Here is a 22550-nt window from a genome sequence, read left to right as displayed (position 1 = left end):
CTATGACCACACATATATATCCAGAAAAAAACTGAGAGAATTGCAGGGAGATAAAGGGAAATTTTGATATATTTTCCTGTAATTGATAGAAGTTGACAAAAAATTAGTAAGGATATCAAATATTTGAATAACCATATTAAAATGCTTGATCAAGTAGACATACTTAGAACCCTGCACATCAACATAAGAGAATGCACATTCATTTTTTAAAAAGCATGGAAAAATGCACAGGATATTTATTTTTAAAATTAATTATGATCAAAACAAGTCCCAAGAAATGTCACATAATCATTATCAAAACTAAAAGAAAAGTATAAGAAAAGAAAACTCCACAGAATAAAAGAAAATGAACAGACTTCAAAATCAAAGAGACTTGAAAAGACCGAACAAAATTTCAAAATAACCTTTGTGAAGGAAATTATAAAACTTGATTAAAAGACTTTGAAGGTCAAAATAAATGGAACAGATATATACATGGATCATATGCTTTAGATCATAAAGGTATCAATTCTTCTGATATTAGATTATAAGTTCAATATAATTCTAATATTTAAAATCCTAACAGGGTTTTTTTTTTAATGGAATTGACAAGCTGATTCTAAAATTTATATTGAACAGCAAAGATTCAAGAAATGACAAGGTGATGCTGCAGAAGAAGAGCAGGGTGAAATGGAATTACCTACCACATATCATGACTTTATAAAGCTGTAGAAATCATGACAGTGTAGAACTGAGGTAGAGATAAAGAAATAGAATAATAAGACAGAATACAGAACCTAGAACCAGATCCACAAATGTACAGAGATCTGTTATTTCAGAAAGATGTCATTACAAGGCAATGGGGCAAAGGCTGAACAATTCAATAATTGGTGCAGGGACAAGTGTTTATCCATTTGGAAAAAAAGTTAAATTAGGTCACTGTTTTTCCATACTCAAAAGTAAACAACTGGTAGATTCAGACTCTAATTATGAAAAACAAATTTTTAAACTTTCAGAATATAATATGTTGCCTAATGGCCTTGCAAAAAGAAAGTATTTTTATAAATCACAGAAAATACAAATCATAAAGAAAAAACTGATATATTTGACTACATTGAACTAAAATGCTTCCATTCAACAATAGATACTATAACTGAATTGAAAGGATAAGCCATAGACTACAAAAGGCATTTATAACACATATTACAGACTAAGTATTTGCCTTAAATGTAAACCAATTAAATAATTAATAAAAACAATAAATGGGCAAAGGCTATAAACAGTCAATTCATATGATGACTATAAACTGATAAAACAATGCTTAACTAACTAGAATTGGGGAAAAGCAAACCAAAACAATAATGATAGGTCATTTTATGTCTGTCAGCTTGACCAAAATTTTTTAAGTCTGATAATACCAAGTGTTGACAAGGACATAGGACAAGAGAAGATTTAATACACTGCCAGTGGGAGTGGAGATAGCTACAAATGCTTTGAAGGACAATTTTTAAACAGGTGGTAGGGAGAAGATATACACACCCTACAACTCAGCAATTCCACTTCTGAGCACATTCCCAAGAGATGCTCTTGTGCACATTCACAAAGATTACTCACTGCAGCACTGTTTCCAATGGCAAAATATTGGAATAATATAAATATTCAACAACAAAATAGTTGATATGGTATATTCATATTCTGAAACACTATAGTGCAGTAAAACAGAACGAGCTATAAGTATATAATTCAACACACATAAATGTCAAAAATGCCAAAAACATAGTGTTTTGGAGAAGAATTAGTCACAAAAGGATACTGTCACATAATGGCATTTTTATGAAATATAAAAACATTCAAAACAATACCATATATTATTTATAAAGAAATATTTACACATTCATCAAAGAATTAAGATGTTGGGGGGCGGGGGGAGATAATAACACCAAATGCAAACATCTCTCAGGAGAGAGGAGAATGATGTGTGGGAAAGTCATGCAGGGACTGCATCTGTATCTGTCATGTTTTATTTCTTCAGCACAACAGACCTGAAGAAAACATGGCAACTCTTGCAATTTGACAAAGCTAAGTTATGATTACATAAGTATTCATGATATATTTCATAATGCTTCAAATAGTTCATTAAAAAAGACAGAAAGTAATGTAACAAACCTACATTTTATTAGGAGAATGAAAATTCACACCTGTGGTAGTTTGGAGCTATATACCCCAGAAAAACATGTTCTTAAACTTATTCTATTCCTGTGGGAATGAAACCATTATAAGTAGGACTTTTTGATGAGGCTACTTCAGTTAAGGTGTGGCCTAACCAATCAAGATGGGTCTTAATGCTATTACTGGAGTCTTCTATAAGCAGAATGAAATGCAGACACCCAGAGAAAGCCACAGAGGGAGCAGGCAGATACTGAAATCAAAAGACCCTAGAAGAGAAGAGGCCACCATGTGCCTTGCTATGTGTCAAAGTAGCTAAGGACAAGGATCAACAGCAGTCAGCCCAAGAATGCCAGACTTCAGAAAGAAAGCATCACCTTGATGACACCTTGATTTGGACTTTTTCCTAGCCTCAAAACCATGAACTAATAAATTCTCACTGTTTAAGCCAATCCACTGCATGGTATTTGCCTGAGTAGCCAAGGAAACTAAAACAACATCTAAGATAAAAAGAGGAAGAATTGAGTCTTTGAAACTTGAATGAGTGATGTGGGGGCAAGGCATTAATGTGAGAAACTCTCCCAGAGCACTGAGGAAAATGTCAAAGAGATTTTTTAATGAGAGAAAATGATAGATATGGATGTGGATATAGAGGACAAGACCAACCTACAGGATTATGGATGTTTCTAAGTTTTTTGCCAGAATAATGGAAACAGACTTACCAATGTAAACCAAAAATATAAAATTTGTCTGAGCTAGAAAAAAATGTTAACATATTTTGGCTAAAATTAAGAGACCTACACCTAGATATAAACTGACAAAATTTTTGTAGTACAAATTAAAACAAAAACTTTACAAGTCAAGACTACGATTTCTGTATGGACAAGAAGTTAGGCAGGTAAAGAAATACTTAATGTTGAAATACATAGTTCAGGAGGTGATTTATCCAGATCGTACTGGCTTACTATTGGCAAATTAGGAAGGCACGGGAAATTCTACTACCTTCAGAGAGAGGATATGGATCAAAAAGAACTAAATACTTTTGAAATATCACTTTGAAATCTGGTTTAAAGAAAAACCACTGGTATTCAATAGCAAAATGCCTATTAGGTGTTGGTCTCTGAAATATCTATAAGGAATTTGCTGAAGAATTCTAAGGGACATATTCATCATTTACACTGCTGATTTTCTAAGCATTTTTCTTCTGTCAAATTTGATCATTACTGTAGAAATGCCATTACTCAATTGCAATTCAAATGGACATCCTTAAATAGAGTGGTAAAAATCCAGCCACACAAAACATATTTCATCGTCTACTATAAAATGACTAATAAAGTCACTATTCATTACAATGTTCAATTTTCTTTATATAATGGTTCATTTTGTAATTTTTTCCTATAAGTATCTGGAAAAATTATTTATACTGAAAACATTTTCGGCCTTTGGTCAGACATTGAGAGTTGTATAACACATTATTTCATGTCTTTGTTAACTGCAAGCTCAGAGTTCAGTGACACTCAGGACTTTGATTGTCTCATTTCTAGTTTTGATACAATTACATCCCCTACCTCTATTTTCTTTCTGTTCATCTTATCATACTTTTTTAAAATTAAAGTGAGTGAGTGAGTGTATGTAAGCTGCTTCAAGTCAATTTTGCACATGGGTAAAATAAAAGCAAATGAGAAGGACATGAAAACGTCTTTAGCAAACTCATTCGAAAACCAAGCAAGACTCTACGAGACAGTAGTTATGTTGGAGGCAAAGAATAACAGAAATAACTAAGCTAGGGAGGTTAGTTTTCAATGATCTGCAGTGATGAAAACAACCTGTACTTGGTATATACTATCATGACAGTAGAGTCAGTCTTAGGTCAAAAGAAGAAAGTCTCACTTAAGTCCTCCTTCTCAGCAGCAATCCCGTCCAACAATTAATTGAAAACCCATGGAGTCTCTGAGAAGGGCAGGCCAGCCTCTCTCTGGATCATGAGTTTAAGTTGTGCCTAAGAAACCTTTTCAAAATAAATAAGAACAAGAGCAATCTGTTCTCATTTTCAAATAGCTATTGGCATATTGATTAAACCCTGACAGAGATAGAAGAGTCAGGGGTGAAGCTCAGGCTTTCCAAGCATTAAAGCATCACAAAACTATTCTCACCTCAGAGAGAAAATCATGAAATGCTAATTCTAAAAATTCCCTGTCTGAATTACAAATGGAATTATTTGGTGGGCTCACCACAAGTTGCTTTCTAATGGAAAATTTTCTGCAGTGGAATCTGCTGAGCAGGGAAAGATAAGAAGATAGATGTATACACGAAGACTTGTGGGGACAGGTGGTTTATCTGGTATACCATCTACTGGTGTGGAGGGTTCACACTATGAAACTGGGAGCAGTTAGGCAGGAGAGTGTGATGAGGGTTAGACTGTGGAAGATTTTGAATGTCAAACCAAGTATTGGGACCTTTATTCTGTAAGCAAGGAGGAGCAGGAGAGCAACATGCTAAGAGAGGTGGTTTTACTTTAGCCTAACAATGGGGTGCAAGGTAGGTTTCTACTTCCGGTGACTGTATTTCCAGACCTGTTAGCCTCTGAACAATGCCTGTACACATCCTCTAAGTCTTCGCTCAAAGCTCAGCCCAGAAAATCTTCTGCCTGGATTCTCCAGTTCCCACACCCCTAGCCATCTTGGAAAATCTCATTCAACTTTTAATAGCCATCCCAAGGTCACCTCTGCTGTGAAACCTTGCCAACCACCTCCCAGACCTCACAAAGCCAACCACTCCTCTCTGTTTGTGTATACTGGGCTGCAGTATAAATTGTATTTTTTGTAGTCCAAAAAATATGGAGAAATACCTCACTCTAATGGTTTCTTGAATGCCGGTTGTTTTCCCAGCTGAATTGCTATTTTGAGTAGGGGATAGGTTTTCTAATGATATCTTTGTCCTGTAGTAAGGTTTCTCAACTCAGCACTATTGACATTTTGGACCCAATAACCCTTTGCTCTGAGGACTCTCTTGTCCTCTGTAGGAGTCTTGTGTGTTGTAGGAGTTTAGCAGCATCCCTGCCTCTACCTCCTAGAGGTTAGTAACACTCCTTCCCCCAGTTGTGACAATCAAAAATGTCACCAGACTATGCCAAGTATTACCTGTTGGGAATCATACCCAGTGAAGAGCTACTTGGTGCCAAAAATAATGCTGTGTATTCAGCCAGCCTTTAAGAAAATAAGACAAATTTAAAGCTAAGCTTCTGCAGGAGCACACTGCAACAGAATGAGCTGGTGAAACTGATGCCCAGAGTTTCTTAAACTCTACCAGAGTTACAACCAGGTCCCTATTGGTCACTGTCCAACTGTACAGAATGTCTTCAGTCTAACCACAGGATTTTCACTAATGTGATTAGGGGGCTATGCAGCAGGGCACAGCTGTGTTCAGGGTCAGGAAATGTTCTTGGAAGCTCAGGGAGGGAGAAGGAAACCAAGTGCTCTGACTAAAAGTAGAGACTTACAACTAGAGAAACTTCCCAGGAAGCTGATGTGAGCAGTTCCCACTTGGGTCCATGGAAGCAATGCCAGCCCACTTTAAAGTGTAGCCCCAAGCCAACAGGAGATGGGTGAGAAGTGAAGAGTCAGATGGCAAGAAGTGACACTGCCTTTGCTTGGAGGGTCCAGTCACACATAGGGTCTAGTCACACAGGCAAGTGGAGTCTTGCAACAGAGAGGAGAGTAGGGAATGGAAGAGGACTGGCCAGAGAGTCCCGCTAATCTAAGGCTATTGGTAATTAACTCCGCGACTCAGAACCTGGTGGTATTTCAGCTGCTTTACCCGAATATGGTAGAAGTTTGGTGAGGTCCTTGAACTACCTGCTAGTTCCAAAATTCTATGATTCTGGTTTGCATTTTTATATCTGTTCTCCTTAAAGCAATATAAAACTGGCTCCTGACTGGGCTCCCTTCCTCTCTGCTCATTGCAACACTGTGATGCTGGTCAAAGAGTAGGTCAGATCATGTCTTTCCACTGTTCGCAATATTTCAAAGTCTTTGCATCTAGCTTAGAATAAAATCCCAAATCCTCACTAGTATCTGGTCGCTGGTCCCTGGCCACCTTTCTGACCTCATTTCCCATATTCTCCTCTTCCCATACCATGTTCCTGCCACATGAGCCTCCTTGCTGTCCCTAGAACAGCCCAAGCTTGCTCTCACCCCAGGATCTTTGAACTTGATGCTCCTGCTCACGGAGGCTCTCTTCTCAAATTGCTCTTTTCTGCCCAGCCTATCCCAAACTTCAGCTCCCACCAGATTCTCAGCCCTCTTAATTCTTGACTTTTCCTTGAGCACTTATCATCACAGGCATTATATTATGTATTATACAATGTACTAAATCCTTTTCTTATTTGCTTACTGACTGAGACTGACTCTCCCTCATGTACATTCCCTGAGGGCAGAGACACCATCTATTTCATTTACTGCTAAAACCCCAACACCCAGAAATTTCCTGGACATTAAATATATATTTTTAAAATGAATTGGTGAGTGAATGATTCAACAAGTAAAATAAACACTGGATATTCAGAGACTAGATTCCTTACTTTCTTGAGCATGATCAAGACATTTTTTCAGATTAATTTAATTACCAGTATTGATGTATAAAGCAAAAGAGAACAAAGGGTTGACTTAAAAATTCAAGTTGTTCATAGTTTTTCTAATCTCTTGTTCTTCTGATTTTCACTGTTTTAATTCTTACTTTCATTTTCTTTTAGAAAAACAATTACCAACCATGTTAGTCCTTTACATCACTAAGCCACAGCACTGATTATAAGTAAAATGTTACAGAGACCTTGGGTCACTGAAGAAATGTCAGTTTTTGCTTGGAAACTCTTCTTCTGAGTGCAAACACTAAAAACTAAAATTAGTTGCCCTCTTCCATTTTGGCTGGCACTGGTTAACCATGTAAGAGGTCAGCCACCTGAGGCAACACAGTGCAGCTTCTTTATTTGACCCTCCACTTGATCACATTGACTCCAAACTGACACTAAAGCACTTGAAAGTCTGTGAGCTAGCACCATCTGCTGGATAACTCTTACTACTTCCCGCTGAGGAGCAGCTGTTGCTCCTTCCCTAATGTCTGTGACTCTTGGAATCCTTCAATGGCCACACGATCAAGACCAGTGATGGGAGAAGCCATCCACTGGGCCAGAATAGAGATAGAGTGACATTTTAAAGTATGGTAGATGCTAGGTTTGGGGTTCAACCACAGCACCAATCTGTGCCCGATGGCAGGCCTCCACTTTCCATGCCAGTGGGAATGAGAAGCAGGAACTACCAAAAATTCCAATATGAGACCCAAGCTTAAAAGACAGATGGTCTCATCCTTACAACAGCTGATTTTTTTTTTCTCCTGGAAAAATAAAGATTTTTGCCTCATAAAGGTATGTATTATCATTATGCTTTAGTAAGGAAATTACCTATACAGCAGGTGTGAATGGCTAGAATAGTGAACTGGGAGGCGAGAGATTTGGGTTTCCAATCCCATCCATATCACCATTTGGCTGTGCATATTTGTTCATCCATCTAGAAACATAAGGGACACATATGACTGTGGCCCGATCTGTTGCATAGAGGTATCAGAAGGGTGAATGTGAACTTGAACAAGCCAAAAGATAGATAAATAAGGGCACTATCATGAGACCCGGCTTTGTTTATAATAATGAAATAACCTATATATCCATCAAGTAGGAATTAGATAAATGTGCAGTAGAGCTTACTGTGACTACACCATGTGATTATTAATGTTAATGATAAAGAACTATAATTCTTTATTTCAAAGTTGCCTATGTATTTTGTTACACGGGAAAAGTAGACATATGTGATTTCATCACTGGGAAAAAAACACTCCTGGAAGATATTACACCAAATGTTACTAGTGGTTATCTCTGGATGCGGAGATTAGTGATGATTTGCATTTTGATTTTTCTATTTTTTCTATCACCTGAATTTCTTTTCTAAGACTAAGCAGAAATGACTTTTTATATTTAGAGTCAACATAAAAGCTATTTAGATATTGGGTGTATGGCAATGGCGCCCTTAACTGGTCTCTCTACTCTTGCCCTTGCCCCTTCACAGTCCTTCCTTCACATAGCTGCTCCTAAGTGAGGTCGTGTTACCCCTCTTGTCACCCTCATCACACTCCCCCCATCCCCAGAGTCTTCTATCTCTGAGTGAAAGCAAGTCCAATGGCCTCCGATGACCTCCAAGGTCCTGGCCAGCCTCCACCAACTGTGACCTCCTGCTCGCTCTCGTTCTCTGACCTCATCTCCTTCCTTCTTCTCCCCCACACCCATCTGCTCCAGCCACACAGGTCTCCTTGCTCTTCCTTGGACACCCCAGGCCTCCTCCTGCACCCAGGCCTTAGTGCTTGCCCAGGTTCCAACCTCCACAGGCTCATCTCTCCCCTGAGCTTTTATTCAAATGCCACCTTATCAGGAGGCTCTTCCTGACTGCTCACCTCCTTCCCTGTTTTAGTTTTCTCCGTAGCACTTAACACCAACTGACATTCTATCTGGATTTTTAATTTATGTATTCCTTGTCTGCCTGCTCTGACAAGAGTGTTAGCTTTACAAGGTCAGGGATTCTTTGGTCTGCTTTGTTCACTGCTGAGTCCCCAGCACTTAGAGCAGCACCCGGACATAATGCACATTAAACATTTATTTGACTGAATAAATAATATATTGTATAACCCTGGGGGAACTGATTCTTCAGAAAAAAAGGAATCCCAGTAGCTTTAGGAATCAAGTATGGAAAAGGTAATGGCCAAACTGGGTTCTTGTCTGGGATCTGCCACAAAGTGACCTTGAAAAGCCTGCAGAGCCATCTGGCCCTTGGTTTCCTCATGTGCAAAAAGAGGTGGGTCCTTTCCAACTCCGTGAATTTATAAATGCTCCATCAACAAAGACTTACAGACATCTCCTTATGTTCAGGGCAATATGCTAAATACTAAGTGGGAAATAAAAGACAAATGAGATAAGGTCTGTGCCCTAAATTTAGACAAGTGAGACACAAAAGAATCCTTCTTATAAAAGTCCACATAAAAGGCACCATTCTCTTATGATAAGATGATACTCTCACCTGTTTTGTTGGATTCCTGCCCTCTGTCCCTCCAGGCCACTCTCACCCTTCTCTTCTCTGCCCTGGGCCCACGGAGGCTGACCTGTCTGGCTTCCAGTCATACCCACTAGGAAGCACCAGCAGGGGAGTGCAAGCAAGGAGGAAAAGGAGTCAAGGTATGGTGTGCCCCACCATGGGAAATTGTCATGGGACCCGTGCCTGAAGGTCTGCCTGACAGCAACCTCCCATCTGTCTCCAGATACTGGTAGTTGCTCCCTCATGGTTTCCTTACACCTGCCCAAACCTTTGCCAACATCCCTTCATTAAACTTGCTTCAAATTACCCAATCACATGTACCTCTGTTTCCCACTAGGAGCCTGGTAACACCCAGGATCATTAGAAAACTCAGTTTTCCTCCCCCAGGTTTCTTCTCACTTGCTACAGTCTGTGCATATTTGTTTCATATTTGGTTGTATAATCAGATGACATTAATCACACTCAGCCAGCAGGCACTGTGTCCCTCCCATATGCTCACCACTGTTAAGCTCATTTGATTTACCTCCTATCTTTGTGCTAAATGGCAATTGTTGCTCTACTCTCCTGCCAAAGAACCTATGTGACTCAGGAATTCAGATGCTACAATTGCCATGCAGAATCATGGAAAAGCATGGAGAATGCATGGAAAAGATTAACAATGGCATAATGGATAGAAAGGAAAGAGAACAAAATGGATAAAGAAGTATGTAGAAGGAAACAAAAGGGGAAATAGTTAAGAACACTTATATATTACCTCAATATTTTAAAATATAGAAGTCCACTGAGACAGAGTGGAATCAACTGTACATATATGGATGGGTGCCATGTGGTCCCTAAAATACCAGCTAATTGAACAGATAGAACAGTTAAAACTAGAGCACTGTGAGTTCCTTTTCTTTGGAAAATTATATATTTTTTTACCATTTTCTTTCATCTTTCTTCTTTATCTAGCCAGAGTGGGAAAAACAAGGAGGAACTGATTATAAGAAAATGTATGGTAATGTAAGATGTACAAAGGCCTCAGAAGAGCAATTAATAGGTAGCAGGTATTTAAACAGCAAAGTGAATCATTCCCTTTAGAGCCAATAAAACTGTGCAAATGAGCGTTACTCAGATTTACATGCATCCAGGCATTAGCAAATCAATGGAGCGATTATATGTGGAAAACACCCTGAATGAAAATCACACTTGAAGTTATGTTTATGCACAAACTGCATGCTTTAAATGCAGGTTTTCTAGGGTAAGGCAGAAACAAATGGCTTGTTCTGCGCCTCCTGCTCCCTTTTTCATCCCCCATTCTAAAGATTTACAAATCTGCGAAGCTCACCAATTTATAGGCTTGCCCTGAGCTCCAGGAGTAATGCGGAGCAAAGCAACCTCTTCCTCAGGTTTTTCTCCTCTTCTTTCTCCTTTGAGAGCAGCACAGACCTGTTTGAATGCAGCTCTCCAAAGAACATTCATGTGAAAATTAAATGGCAGGACCTTTATCAAGGAACAATTTCATTAGGATGCACTCATTGACTCTTTCCAGACTTGACAAAATTACTATCAACGAGGGGACTTACCACATTGCCTAGAGAAGCTCTTAAAATCTGGGGGCCAGGGGGAGCCCCAGCAATATAGTGTAGAGGTCAGCAAATGATGGCCCATGGGCCACCACCTGCTTTTGTACATGAGATAAGAACGGGTTTTAAATTTTATTTTAAAAAGTAAACAATAAAGAATTTCATACAGAAATTCACATTTCAGTGCTATAAATATTTATTGAAACACAGAAATGCATATTAATTTACATATTGTCTATGACGGCTTTCAGCTACAATGCACAGTTGGCCTGAAACCTTAAAATATTTACTATCTTGTGCGTTACAGAAAAAGAATTGCTGATCCCTGGTCTAGTAAATGATTAACTTCTGGGAGGTTAAAAACAAAGAAACAAACAAACTAGAGGCAAGGTATTGTAACTCTGTGGGGTTTTCCTTTTCTTTTCTTTTTACCCAAATCCAGGATGTGCTTGAGCTGTGAGAGATATGACATTTTCTTAGCAAAGGTCATTGTGCCTTGCGATTTTAATTCTTTGATTTCTGACCCCTGCAATCTTTTAAAACTAACCAACCAACCCCCATCCTAATTCTATTCGAACCAACTCGTGGGGCCTCTTTCTTTCCTTCACTTCTGAGTCAGGAAAAGTTGGTGCTCCTGAACCTTTGTCTCTGAGCTCTAATGCCTACTGTTAAGTTCCAAGAACAGAGCTCAGGATGTGGAGTCATAAAGAAAAACACAGAAGAGCTGGGGTCGCCCACGCTGAGTCACCCCGTCCTTTAGTAACGGTGCATGGCAGAATCGCCCACCAGTGTCGCCTTCATCTTCAAGTGCAGGCAGATGTCTGAACCTCTGCTTTCACATGTTTCCTCAAATTAATCCCAACAAGAAGAAAACATTATCTACATCGGCCATTTTAGAGATGAGGAAACTGAGGCCCACAGATATTAAGTGACTCTCCCAGGGTCCCACAGGAAAGAAATAAAAGAGCAGATCTCCTGACTGTCAATCCCAGACTTATCTGTGAGATTCTGCTCTGTGTAAAGGCCTAGATGTTTATGGGTGGTGAGGACTTTTCAAGGGTTGGCAAGAATATTTCATAGGCACTGACCAAAAGAGGTAGGTTGCGTGGGCATGGCTGGAGGGTGGTGGTAAGTCATGGGGATTTTGGAAGAAGCTGCTTCCAGCTCCTTCCTGACTGCTTCCCTGTCTCCTACTTGCTTCTCTGCTCATGGCTGTCATCCGTTTAGGGGTATTCCTCAAACAGGAGCCCTTACTAGCAATCAGGGATAAAGGATATCTATTTTGGGGTAACAAATGTGACAATAAAAACCCAGGAGCATGGCTTGCCCCAAATCTCAGAGCAAAACGGGACAAAAGCCACATACATAGGAAAACTTACTTGACAAAGGGTATATACAGCTGCACTAGCAACAACAGCTGTACAGAGTAACGCCTGAGTAAGCAGGAAGATAGAGAAAGAAAAGTGGGGAGTAGGGGAGGAGGCAGCGTGGAATCAGGTTTATTGTAGAAAGTTGATTACTTTGAGCCAAGGTGGGTCTTTCTCAGCTCAGTGAAAGAGAGAATATCTGAAACTGTTGAAGAAAGAGCATAGTAAAAAAACCAAACATTCCTCAAACCTCACTATACAATCCCTGAGGATCTGAGACACTAATTAGAACTATTAGAACCAGGGGCGAAATGTACTTAAGTATAAAAACATTAAAGATTATTCCAAGGACCAAAAAAGAACACTGAACTAAAACGAAGGTGTGAGTTCAAAGAAAGAAACTGTCTCTCTTCCTCACCCCTCCCATCAGCAAATCCTACTCTTTTTAAAATCACTGGAATCTCTCTCATGGACCTCTCTTTTCCATCCGTGTTGCCTTCCATTCGAATTCTTTGGGTTTGCTTCTTCCCAGCCTCCCTTCCTTTTTACCTTCCTTCCCCCTCCCTCCCTCTCTCTTCCTCTATTTGTTTACTTTTTATTTATGTCACATTTCAATTCTGGGTGTTCAACTTTGCCTATGAATCTTGCCCACTTCTGGCATACATGGGTTTCTAGACCAACTTTCTCCTTCCACCTCCTCTTTGGATTTCTCAGTCAGTGTCAGTAGAACAATATCCACCTTCTAAGCAGTCACAGGCTCTTGGCTTTTTAAGTCACAGCCAGTCATTCACTCATTATACTCAATAAATATATATTGAGCACTTATGGTGTACAGGGTTCTAGGAACACCACTTTGAACAAATCATCTTAGCTTCAGTATGGAGCTTATCCAAGAGGATAAGCTATTATTTATACAGATAATAAAATACATGCAGTGAAAGTACTATGGCAAAAATAAAACAAGGTAATGGGTTGAGATAACAGGGAGAAGGTCAGAAAAGCATGACTGAGGAATTGACATTTGCGCTATGGTTAAAACAGGGAGGGAGGAGGATCACGGAAAGATTTGGAGAATTAGAGTTCCAGCAGAGGAAACAGCAGGTACAAAAGCTCTGAGGCAAAAACATGCTCGGCTTTTGCTAGGTACAGAAAGAACATTTTCTACTGGGGACTGCCCTGAGGATACCAATTTCACTTCAGTAAAGATTTTATTATTTCTTTCTCTATATTATGAGGATAGAAAACTAAATCTTAAACAGTCTAGGGTGAGGGGACCAAGTTCCAGTCTCATGGAAGGTTATATCATTCTAGAGTTGGTCACACATGAGTTGTTTTTAAACGAACTTCATTTGTCTTTGGTGAAGAGAAAGAAGGCATTTGACTTGTTACTTTTGACATTTCTATGACTTAATGTTCATTTCCTTATACTTGTCTCCATCTTTCTTGATGAAACTAAGCATATGCTCCAGAGAATAACTGACCACTGGATGGGGTGAATAAATGTCCTACAAAGCCACTCCTGTGCACACATATCCACGGGCTCAACAGAGCCCCAGTTCTGGGTACAATCCTGGATCAGTCAGGGGAGAAAAAAAAACCATGGAATAATAAGGCAAATTGCAATGTTGCTGGGACTTCTTACCAGAAAAAAAAAAAATTCAGCGGGATGGGGTAAGGAGTGAGAGATTGTGATCCTTGTCTTCTCTGTATCTCCTAATAAGGACGAAAATAGGCACTGATGTGTGCAGAAAGTCTTGGGCGAGAAGATGGAAGTAAAGACAAGGTGGCAGCATTATGATTCAAAGTCATTCAAATGACCCCTCCCTCATTATGGAAACTGCACAGTAAAGCATCTAATTTTTTCCTTCCCATTCTATTTGTAATTTTGTGGCACTTAGGTAAGATGTGGACGTGGCCCCTGCACTACTCTGCATGCCAGTCAAACTACTGGAACATCACTGTCCCTCACTTAGGCTGGGTGCCCATGAACTAAAGCACTGGGCCCGGCTTTCATTAACAGTGTACCCAAGAGCAACTAGTTATCTACCACTTGCCCCACTAAGCAACTAAGCTCTTAATAGGGTCAGGCATTAACAAGCCCAGTGGGATGTGAATGCCTCCCTCCTTAATAGAGCTGAAGTGCTATCTCTGCTCACAAAAGAATGTGGGTTCAGTCCTGAGATAAACAGGCGACAGAGGAGCCTGGGCAAATGTCCAAGGTGGGATGGAAGGGTTCCCACTGGGCACCTCGGTGATCTCCTTCAACATCCTGTTATGAAGTCCGCTGTTCAGGAAGAAGACAAATGGGAGGAGTGGGAAGGGGAAAAGCCAACTTGTGGAAATAATGCTGTCACAAATTCATCCAAGGAGGTGGTCAAAACATTTAACTGGCTTGGCTTGGGTAGCAACCAATCAGAAGGCTTGCCGACTGTAAACTACCATGGCTATTATAATGCACACTGGTTGAATCTCGGTCCTGCATCTATGTTTTGCTCAATACCTCACAAGTTTTTGTCTTTTATTTTTATTCATATAGATTTTGCTGTGCTCTCAGAGCTCATATAGCTAATTGTTGACCCAGTCTCAGGCTACTTTGCACTAGACAAATAATTACCTTATTAATTTGAGTTTCAGGGAAATAGCTTTGCTGTTAGCTAAACTCAAGTTCAAATCCTGCCTCTGCAATTGTTCTTCTTGGCAAAATATGTAACCTCTCAAAGACTCTTTTTCTAATCAGTTAAAAAAGGATGCTCTTCCTCCAGCAGAAGATTTTTGCCAAGATTAAATGGGATTTTGTAGATGACTTGCAGAGCTCATAGTAGGTTTTCTCAGTGGTAGCTCAGATATTGGAATTTATTAGAATTCAGGTAAGTGCTATTTAGTTATTGGTAATTTTACCCATAGGGAAAAACGGATTTTGAACATAAATTAATAGTCTACATCAATACCAAAATAAGTGTGAAAATGCCAGAATAAAAGGCTTTCTAAACATTAGAAGCAATCATGAGAAAAACCACAATTGAAATACCAATTACAGAGGAGCAGATGTAGCTCCTGCTTCCCATGTACGAGGTCCTGAGTTCAATCCCCAGTACCTCCTAAAAAATAAATAAATAAATACCAATTACAGCATATTCTTATACATTCATTACACAGGCCATCTAAAAAATTCTTTTTCTGTTATCCTCATTTGGAGTGCTGGATATACTTAAAAGCAGTAACTTTTTTTTTTTTTTTTAGTTTTTAGTTTTTTCTTTTTTCCTTTTGTAGTAATACTGTTTTTATAGGAGAATATTTCATAATTGAGAGTTTTCACTGAGTCAGCTTGGTGCTCTCCACCTACCCTGCACACAATTACTTTGGAATTTTAAAATTTTACTACACATATGAGACCAATTGTAATAAAACATTACATAACTGTAAAGCAATTTCACATACCTTATCCCACTTAATCCACAAAGTTGGGAAATAATTTTTAGAAACTCCAAGACCAGATCAGATCAGTTAAAAAAGAAAAGTGCCAGATGTGCTCCCATCCGTCCTCCCTTCCCCAACTCCAGCCTCCACACCCATATGCCAGCCAGCCTGGCTTGTTATATCTCATTCCTTCTATTTTCTTGACTCAGTGGAGAAGGGGATGCTAAGGCATAAAAGGAAAGAAGCAAGCCTGGGGCAACTCACAAAACTGGAGAAGTGTCCATGCATGGAGGAGTGCCCATGCAGCACAGACAAGCCTGCAGAGTTGGAATAAGAAATGACAAGCAAAAAATTTCCAAGTACAGTCAGGGCCTGAAGCCTGTCCCCAGCTCAGTTATCCCAAGTTTTGGCCATGCTTCACAAAATTTAACCAAATACTATAGGAGAGATCTCAAGAGTAGAAAGAGGCTCTTTCTACTTTGAAATACAGAGGAGGAACTTCTAGAAAGAAGGAGCTTCATTGCCTGGCATGTGCCTGGAGAGTTTAAGCCTCTAAAGTCTAAAAGAAAGGCGTGAAACCACTGCTAATAGTTAAAGGGGGTGTGTGGGTGTGTGATGTGTGCACGCACACGTGTTAGGATGTGGCCTCACTGTCCAACAATGCAACTGTAAAGAAGGAGACCTAATATTCAAGGTTAGGGTAACGGTTATTTTTGGAAGTGCTTAAATTCCTAGGACTTGGAGAACATGGTGAACTTCCACCCTTGGAAACAGCAGTGCCCACGGAAGTCCTCTGTGTGGGTGTTTGGTAAGGAGAGGGAGGAGTTTGTGCAGATCGACTAAATAACTAAAACAGGACTTTGTGCAGGCTAACGGAAAGCTGGCCAACAGGTTTCAGCTTTTTTACTGCGAGGGCCTTTCGCGGGTAAAGGGGATCAGCAGGTAGCGGCAGGGCTCTTCAGAGAGAGGAACCTGGAGGAGTTTGGTGGCAAAACTGAAAAGATTACAGAATCTTGAAATTTAAAAGTGCCAACATGTCAATTCTGAGATCTCTCCACTGCACTGGGTTCTAGATTTATGCTTCCCTACTTCCGAAACACAAAAGATTTCTAAGCGGGGGATGGCAAGGTGGTCTAAGCCCTTGCTAATGGAAGTTATGGTTCTTGGGATCACGTGGGAGCTTGTCAGACCCCAGACAAACACTGGCCCCACTCCCCCCAGCTCTCTGAAGAGATACTTGAGAGAAAGGAATTTACTTGTGCTATCTGGTAGACCCTAGTTTACAAGCCAACACTCCATGGCACAGGAGCTTTTCAATAACCTCCAGAGGAGTTGGCTTTGCTTGAATGTCTCTGACTTGCAGAGATCCACTAACCCCAAAGGGCTGGGAGCCTTGTTTTTCTCCTACGATTGTTAAGATTAACTCTTCTCAAAAGATGCAGGGGGAGAAAAGGTCTGCATGTCATCTGGCTCTGTGGTCTGCTCTTGTGATTAAGAAAATGGATATCCAACCCCCTAAGGAGGACGCAAAAATAAATCTTCTGGTGACCTTCTGTACATGGAACAGCCTGTGCTGCTGTCATGAGCCTCTAACTTCCAAAGGCCTGGGAAAGCCACAAGAGGAAAGCCTGAGGACAGCCACAAACCAGACTGTCCTGCTGCTGGGCCATCAGATCCCCAGTAAAGCCTGTGTCCGTCTGTCCTTGGGAAGGGCCACGGTACTCACGGAGCGTTTGGACGGTGTTGCTGGGCCGGCTGCGGGGGCTGGGGCCGTGGGCATTCACGGCCCTCACGGCAAACTGGTATTTGGTGTCCGGAACGAGGCCCTTGATAACCATGGAGTCCATCTGGATCTGCTCTTTGATTAAGGTCCAGCTCTTGTCGAAATCTGGCCTTAATTGATTTAAAAAAAAAAAAAAAAGAAAAGAAAAAACCAGTAGTTCAGAAATACCAGAGGGAAGGGAAGCTAGCTGGCTGTGTAAACTAATAGCATTTCAACTCTGGAAACAATACTCATAAAAATGAGTTAACATTTCCTATCTGAAAAGTGATCCTGATTTTAAATCATAGGTTATAATTTGTAAGTTCCTGCCAATATAAGCAAGTAGATCATTTTTAGGGCCAGTTTTCAGCACAGTTTAAAGATTGCCCGCTTTTTCTTGTACCAGGCCTTGACTCTATCGAAAAGATCTCTGCATAGGAGTTGACTTTCAAGGACTCCGCCTTCCAGATGTTTCATAAACAAGCCTTTCCTTGGCACCATCCCCAGAGGTCAGAAGGGCACAGATTCCATCTATCCAAAATCTGTTCATACAATAAACAAATAAAGGTTTTAGCGGATGATAAATTGTGTGAATTGCTATGGGAAAACCCAAGAAGGTTCTCTTCATGACCATTCTTACTCTTAACAAATCGGACAGTTGTGCCGATTTGCTGAATTTTCACATTCTTCTGAGAATCCTATAGAGAAGGCAGAGCTATCGCTGAGAGCTCCCATCTGGGACACAGTGTACAGAAGGTGAGAGCACGGCTCTGGAGTTGGATAGAGCCACATTCAAATCCAGACTCCACCACTTACCAGCTGGAATGTAACTTCTTTAAATCTGAGGTTTCCCCTCTGTAAATGGGGGAATGAAAGTACCTACCTAAGATTAAATGAAAGATATACATCCTTGGCAGAGTGCCTGGCTTCACATTAGAAACTTTCCACGCGTGTTAGTCATTATTTAAAAGTTTTACCTTTGTTACAGAGCTGGTAGCCCAGGGCTGTCTACTTATTCTATGCCAGCATGCTCCACTGAGGTGCTACCAGCCCCATGTGGCTAGTCGACATGTGAAATGTGGCTAGTCTGAATTGAGATGTGCTGTAAGTGTAAAATGCACACTGGATTTTAAAGAAAAAAACAGAACGGTAAAATGTCTCATCCATAATTTTTATGGTCATTACATTGTGAAAGGATATTTTAGATAGACAGGGTTAAAGGAAATAGGCTACTAAAATTAATTTCATGTGTTTCTTATGACCTCTTTAAGGCTGCCAAATGAAAACTTAAAATTTCATATGTGGCATGCATTATATTTCCACTGGCCAGCCCTGCTCTCCGGCTTGCCTAGTTGGAGGGGAGGAAGGAGAGCAGGTCACTCAAAGTCTGGAATGACTGCGCGCGCGGCTGAGGGCAGGGCAACAGCCCAGGTGGAGGGGGAAGTTTTATGTTAATAGCTAACAATGTTACCCTTTATCAGGAGCTTGCGAGGTACCAAGCAGTGTCCTACTACCTTAACTCATTTCTCACAACTACTTACAGCACCTGTTACTATTATTAACACTTTCTCACCCCCACCCCCACCCTTTTTTTTTTCAGAGGAGGAAACTAAGGCACAGAAAGGTAAGTAATTTACTCAAGGTCACACAGCTGATAAATGGGGAGGCCAATTTGGGTTGATGGGGTGAGGTTAGATTAAGAAGATCTTGGTGCCAAGATTAAGAATTTGAAGAATTGGGGACAGGGTGGGGGTGGGTGGGTAATTCTCTACCCTTTAGCTTGCTCCCCCGCCACCTCTCACCTGTTCTGCTTGAAAACACCTCCACCCACAGATATTTAGGGGAAGGGGAGGAGCAAAAAAAAGATGGATGTTTGTCCTTTAGGAGCAACTCACCAGGCAAGAAAATACTCATTTTGCTAAAAGGAGATGCCTGGATGATACCCGGATTTCTTTTATACGGGCTCTCCTAGTTTATCATTCACAGGGATTGTTGAATGCCAAATGCAGTGGAGCCCTGAAGCTCCGTAAATAGTGCTGTGGCAGGTTCACAGCACTTGAGTAGTCTGTGAGGCCGTATCTCCTAAGAATTCCAGAGGAGGAAAGTCCAGAGGGCACAGCCACTGAAAGCAGTCGAGCTTATGCTTGTTACTCTTTCGTGATATTCTTTCCCTAAAGAAGGACTTCTCATGTAAACTAACTTTATCATCAAAGAGAAAACCTGAATTGAAGGAAACGCATTTACAAACTTAAATTAGAGCAAAATCACTTCACAGAGGAAAGCCACAGGGGATGCTAAAAGTAAACTCAGAAAAGATGTGATCTTTAGCTAAAACATTCCTGTTATCCTCTGGCTCAGCTTCCCCCGTGATGTTTATAAAGGAAATAAGCTATACCTCCTTCCAGAATGTGCTGCTGCTTTCCCAAGGACACCTACACTATCAGTGACCATCTTCATGTAAAAATTACAGCCAAAAAATTAAAAAGGGAGGTTATTTTGTATCTGTTGGTCACGTCATGCAGGAAAGGAAAGTAGATTTTCAGTGAATAAGGATTGAAATCACAGACATTTAATTATACAAAGTGAGAAAAGAGAGTTAATGCCAGCTCAAAACCTTTTCCATTTTGACTCTGATTTTGTCACGGGTTTTCCATTTGACTGTTTTGAGAGTCTCTTGAGGTACAAAAGTGTAGTGGTGAGATTGAGAAAGAGATAACCCAGGCAAAAGTATGTCTTAAATCATCCTTAAAAAGAGCTTAATCTTCTTTGATGAAAGAAAATTATTTTATCCGAACTACAAAGTTGCCTGTCCAATCACCATAGCAACACCATCCTGACAATTTTCCCAAGAATGAAAAGTCTAGAGGGGGAAGAAGTTGAATAAGAACTTGCTTCTGTCGCAGGTAAAGATGGACAGCCACTCGCAGGTTTCCCAAGTGGTGGGAGGGGGGTGGGCATTCTCCCCCTCTCAGAGCAGTGGCACCTTTCAAAGGTGGCTGGGCAGGGGACTTCAGGTGAGGCAGATACAAGGCTATCAGCCGTGGCTACTTCACCACTATTAGCAGATTCAAGCAATGAAATGGCTCGTTTTAGTGGGAAATACCATTTCCCATAGGCAATGGTAAACTCCAACCTGAGCATCAGGGCTGGGTAGAATCTTTAAGATAATTTTGTCCAAGTATCTGAGTTCTCCCAGAAATGATATGCAAGGTTTTGTAAATGAACACCTATTTGCATTTTTCCTAAGTAAAGGGTCCTTCACTTTAATAAGATTTGCAAAGGCAATCGTGATCCCCAAAGCTTTATGAGTCACTGGTCTAGTCTAGTCTCTTATTCTACTGACGTGGCTACTGATGTGAAAGGAAAATCATTTACCCAAAGTTACAGAACCACCAAGCCTTTCCTGTGGCCTCTGACCACCTTGCCCAGTGGTCAATCCTTTGACCTCAGTGGCCAACCATATTTCTTGGCACATTGTACACAGGAGGGGGCCACTGGGCTAATCAACCAGTAAGAGAATTAATGACTATCAGTTGGGCATTCATCTAGATTTATATTATGGGACCCTCCAAGGAAGTACAAGCACTTCCATTTTCAGGGAGTTTATAATCTAAATGGGGCGATAATACATCTAAGGAATAGTAGGAACCAATGCAAAATAGGATATTTCAAAAACTATATTTGGATGGGTCAGAGTGGACTGGAATTCTGAGAAAAGTATAAGAGGAACAGGAAAAACATAGATGTAGAATGTATTTGGGTTTGGTAACTGAAAAGCAGTAGAAATTCTTGGTTGGTGGAGACCAAAGCCACAGCAGCTGTGCGTGTGGTATAAGCAGAGCTTCTCTCTTGCTCCTCCTCTGGCTGGGTTTGGTTTGTTGGTTCTCAGTGGCACCATCTTTACCCTTCTAGGCACTTCCCTGTATCCCAGGGGCTGGAAACCAAGAAATTACATTTCACAGACTTCCAGTTTAAATTCCACCAAGGTGGCAATGGCATGAATTTTGGAATGTGGAAGAAGCAAGAACCATTATTCTTCTGCCAACATGGGTGGACAAACTTCCTGCAATTCCTGCTCCTCTCTGGCTTGTTGAGATCATTGTCAGTATTATCTAATCTTTGTTTCTGACTGAAGTGCCGCGGCCCCTGTATTAAAACCTACTTGCCTGGAACACTTGAAATAGTAGCTATTTGCCTTTCTAAACCCTGAGTGCCATACCCTCTACTCCCAGTCCTCAGGAGATTGAAAAAGAAAAGCCATATCAAAGAAAACAACCTAAGTGAAAAATAAGCAAAGATTTTTAACAACCTTGTAAAAAGGATTTTTTAAAACCTTAGTAGGTGAATAAAACTGTGAAAATGTGTTCTACCTCACCCATGACTTTTAGCGTGCAATCAAAATAACCAAATACAATTTGGGAGGAGGATAAATGAGTGTAATTTTCTTTGTGGTGATTTGGCAATTACTATCAAAATTGAGAAGTCACAGTCCTTTTGACCCAAGAATTTCACTGCTAGGAATGCACCTGAAGGATATACTAATAGAACACACACACACACAGGTTATTCAATGCAGCATGATTATAAAAGCAATACTATTGGAAACAGCCAAACTGTCCATTAATAGCAGATTGAGTATATAAATTAAGGGTCAGTCATACATTGGATACTATATAATTGTTAATTAAAACAAATGAATTGACCTATATATGCTGACATGGCAAGATCTCAATTATAAGTGAAAGAAACAAGGGGCAGAAAAGGGTGCGAGTATTTGTGGTAAATTTTAAGAGTTGTTTAATGCATTTGTCTTTCAGGAAGGACACATAAACAAGATAATTACATTTGAAGGAAAGATGAAGAGTCAGTAAGCAGGTTTTGCATATTCATCTTACTCAGTTTTGCTGTTTGATTTTGTCAATGCATGCATGTTTTTATTTAGAAAAATAATGTAATTTACAATGACCACCCTATTTGCTATGTTCACTTTTTACTCTGAGTTTGTATGCATGTATATTTTCCCATCTCTATCTTCTGATGTCTTTTTTTTGCCACATAAATTTCTGCTATAAAAAGCAATAAAGTAGCATAAGAATTGCATGGGAACATTATTTATAAATCATTCATGCATTCATTTGTTCACTGACTTATTCTTCTATTCAAA

General features: G+C 40.2%; 1 protein-coding gene across 3 annotated transcripts in view; it reads right to left on the bottom strand.

Moving 5' to 3' along the window:
• The window catches only part of EGFLAM (EGF like, fibronectin type III and laminin G domains), a 193417-nt gene that overhangs the window by 64214 nt on the left and 106653 nt on the right, over positions 1–22550 (bottom strand). For all 3 annotated transcript variants that reach the window (XM_058308035.2, XM_058308041.2, XM_058308048.2), the window contains exon 7: positions 17351–17517. In XM_058308035.2, coding sequence (XP_058164018.1) covers positions 17351–17517 — 167 coding nt within the window. The remainder of the gene's footprint in view (positions 1–17350; positions 17518–22550) is intronic.

The sequence above is a fragment of the Dasypus novemcinctus genome, chromosome 2 (assembly GCF_030445035.2).
Source record: "Dasypus novemcinctus isolate mDasNov1 chromosome 2, mDasNov1.1.hap2, whole genome shotgun sequence".
Taxonomy (NCBI): Eukaryota; Metazoa; Chordata; class Mammalia; order Cingulata; family Dasypodidae; genus Dasypus; species Dasypus novemcinctus.
Note: the sequence above shows the minus strand (reverse complement) of the source record. Positions and strands in the feature narration are given on the sequence as shown.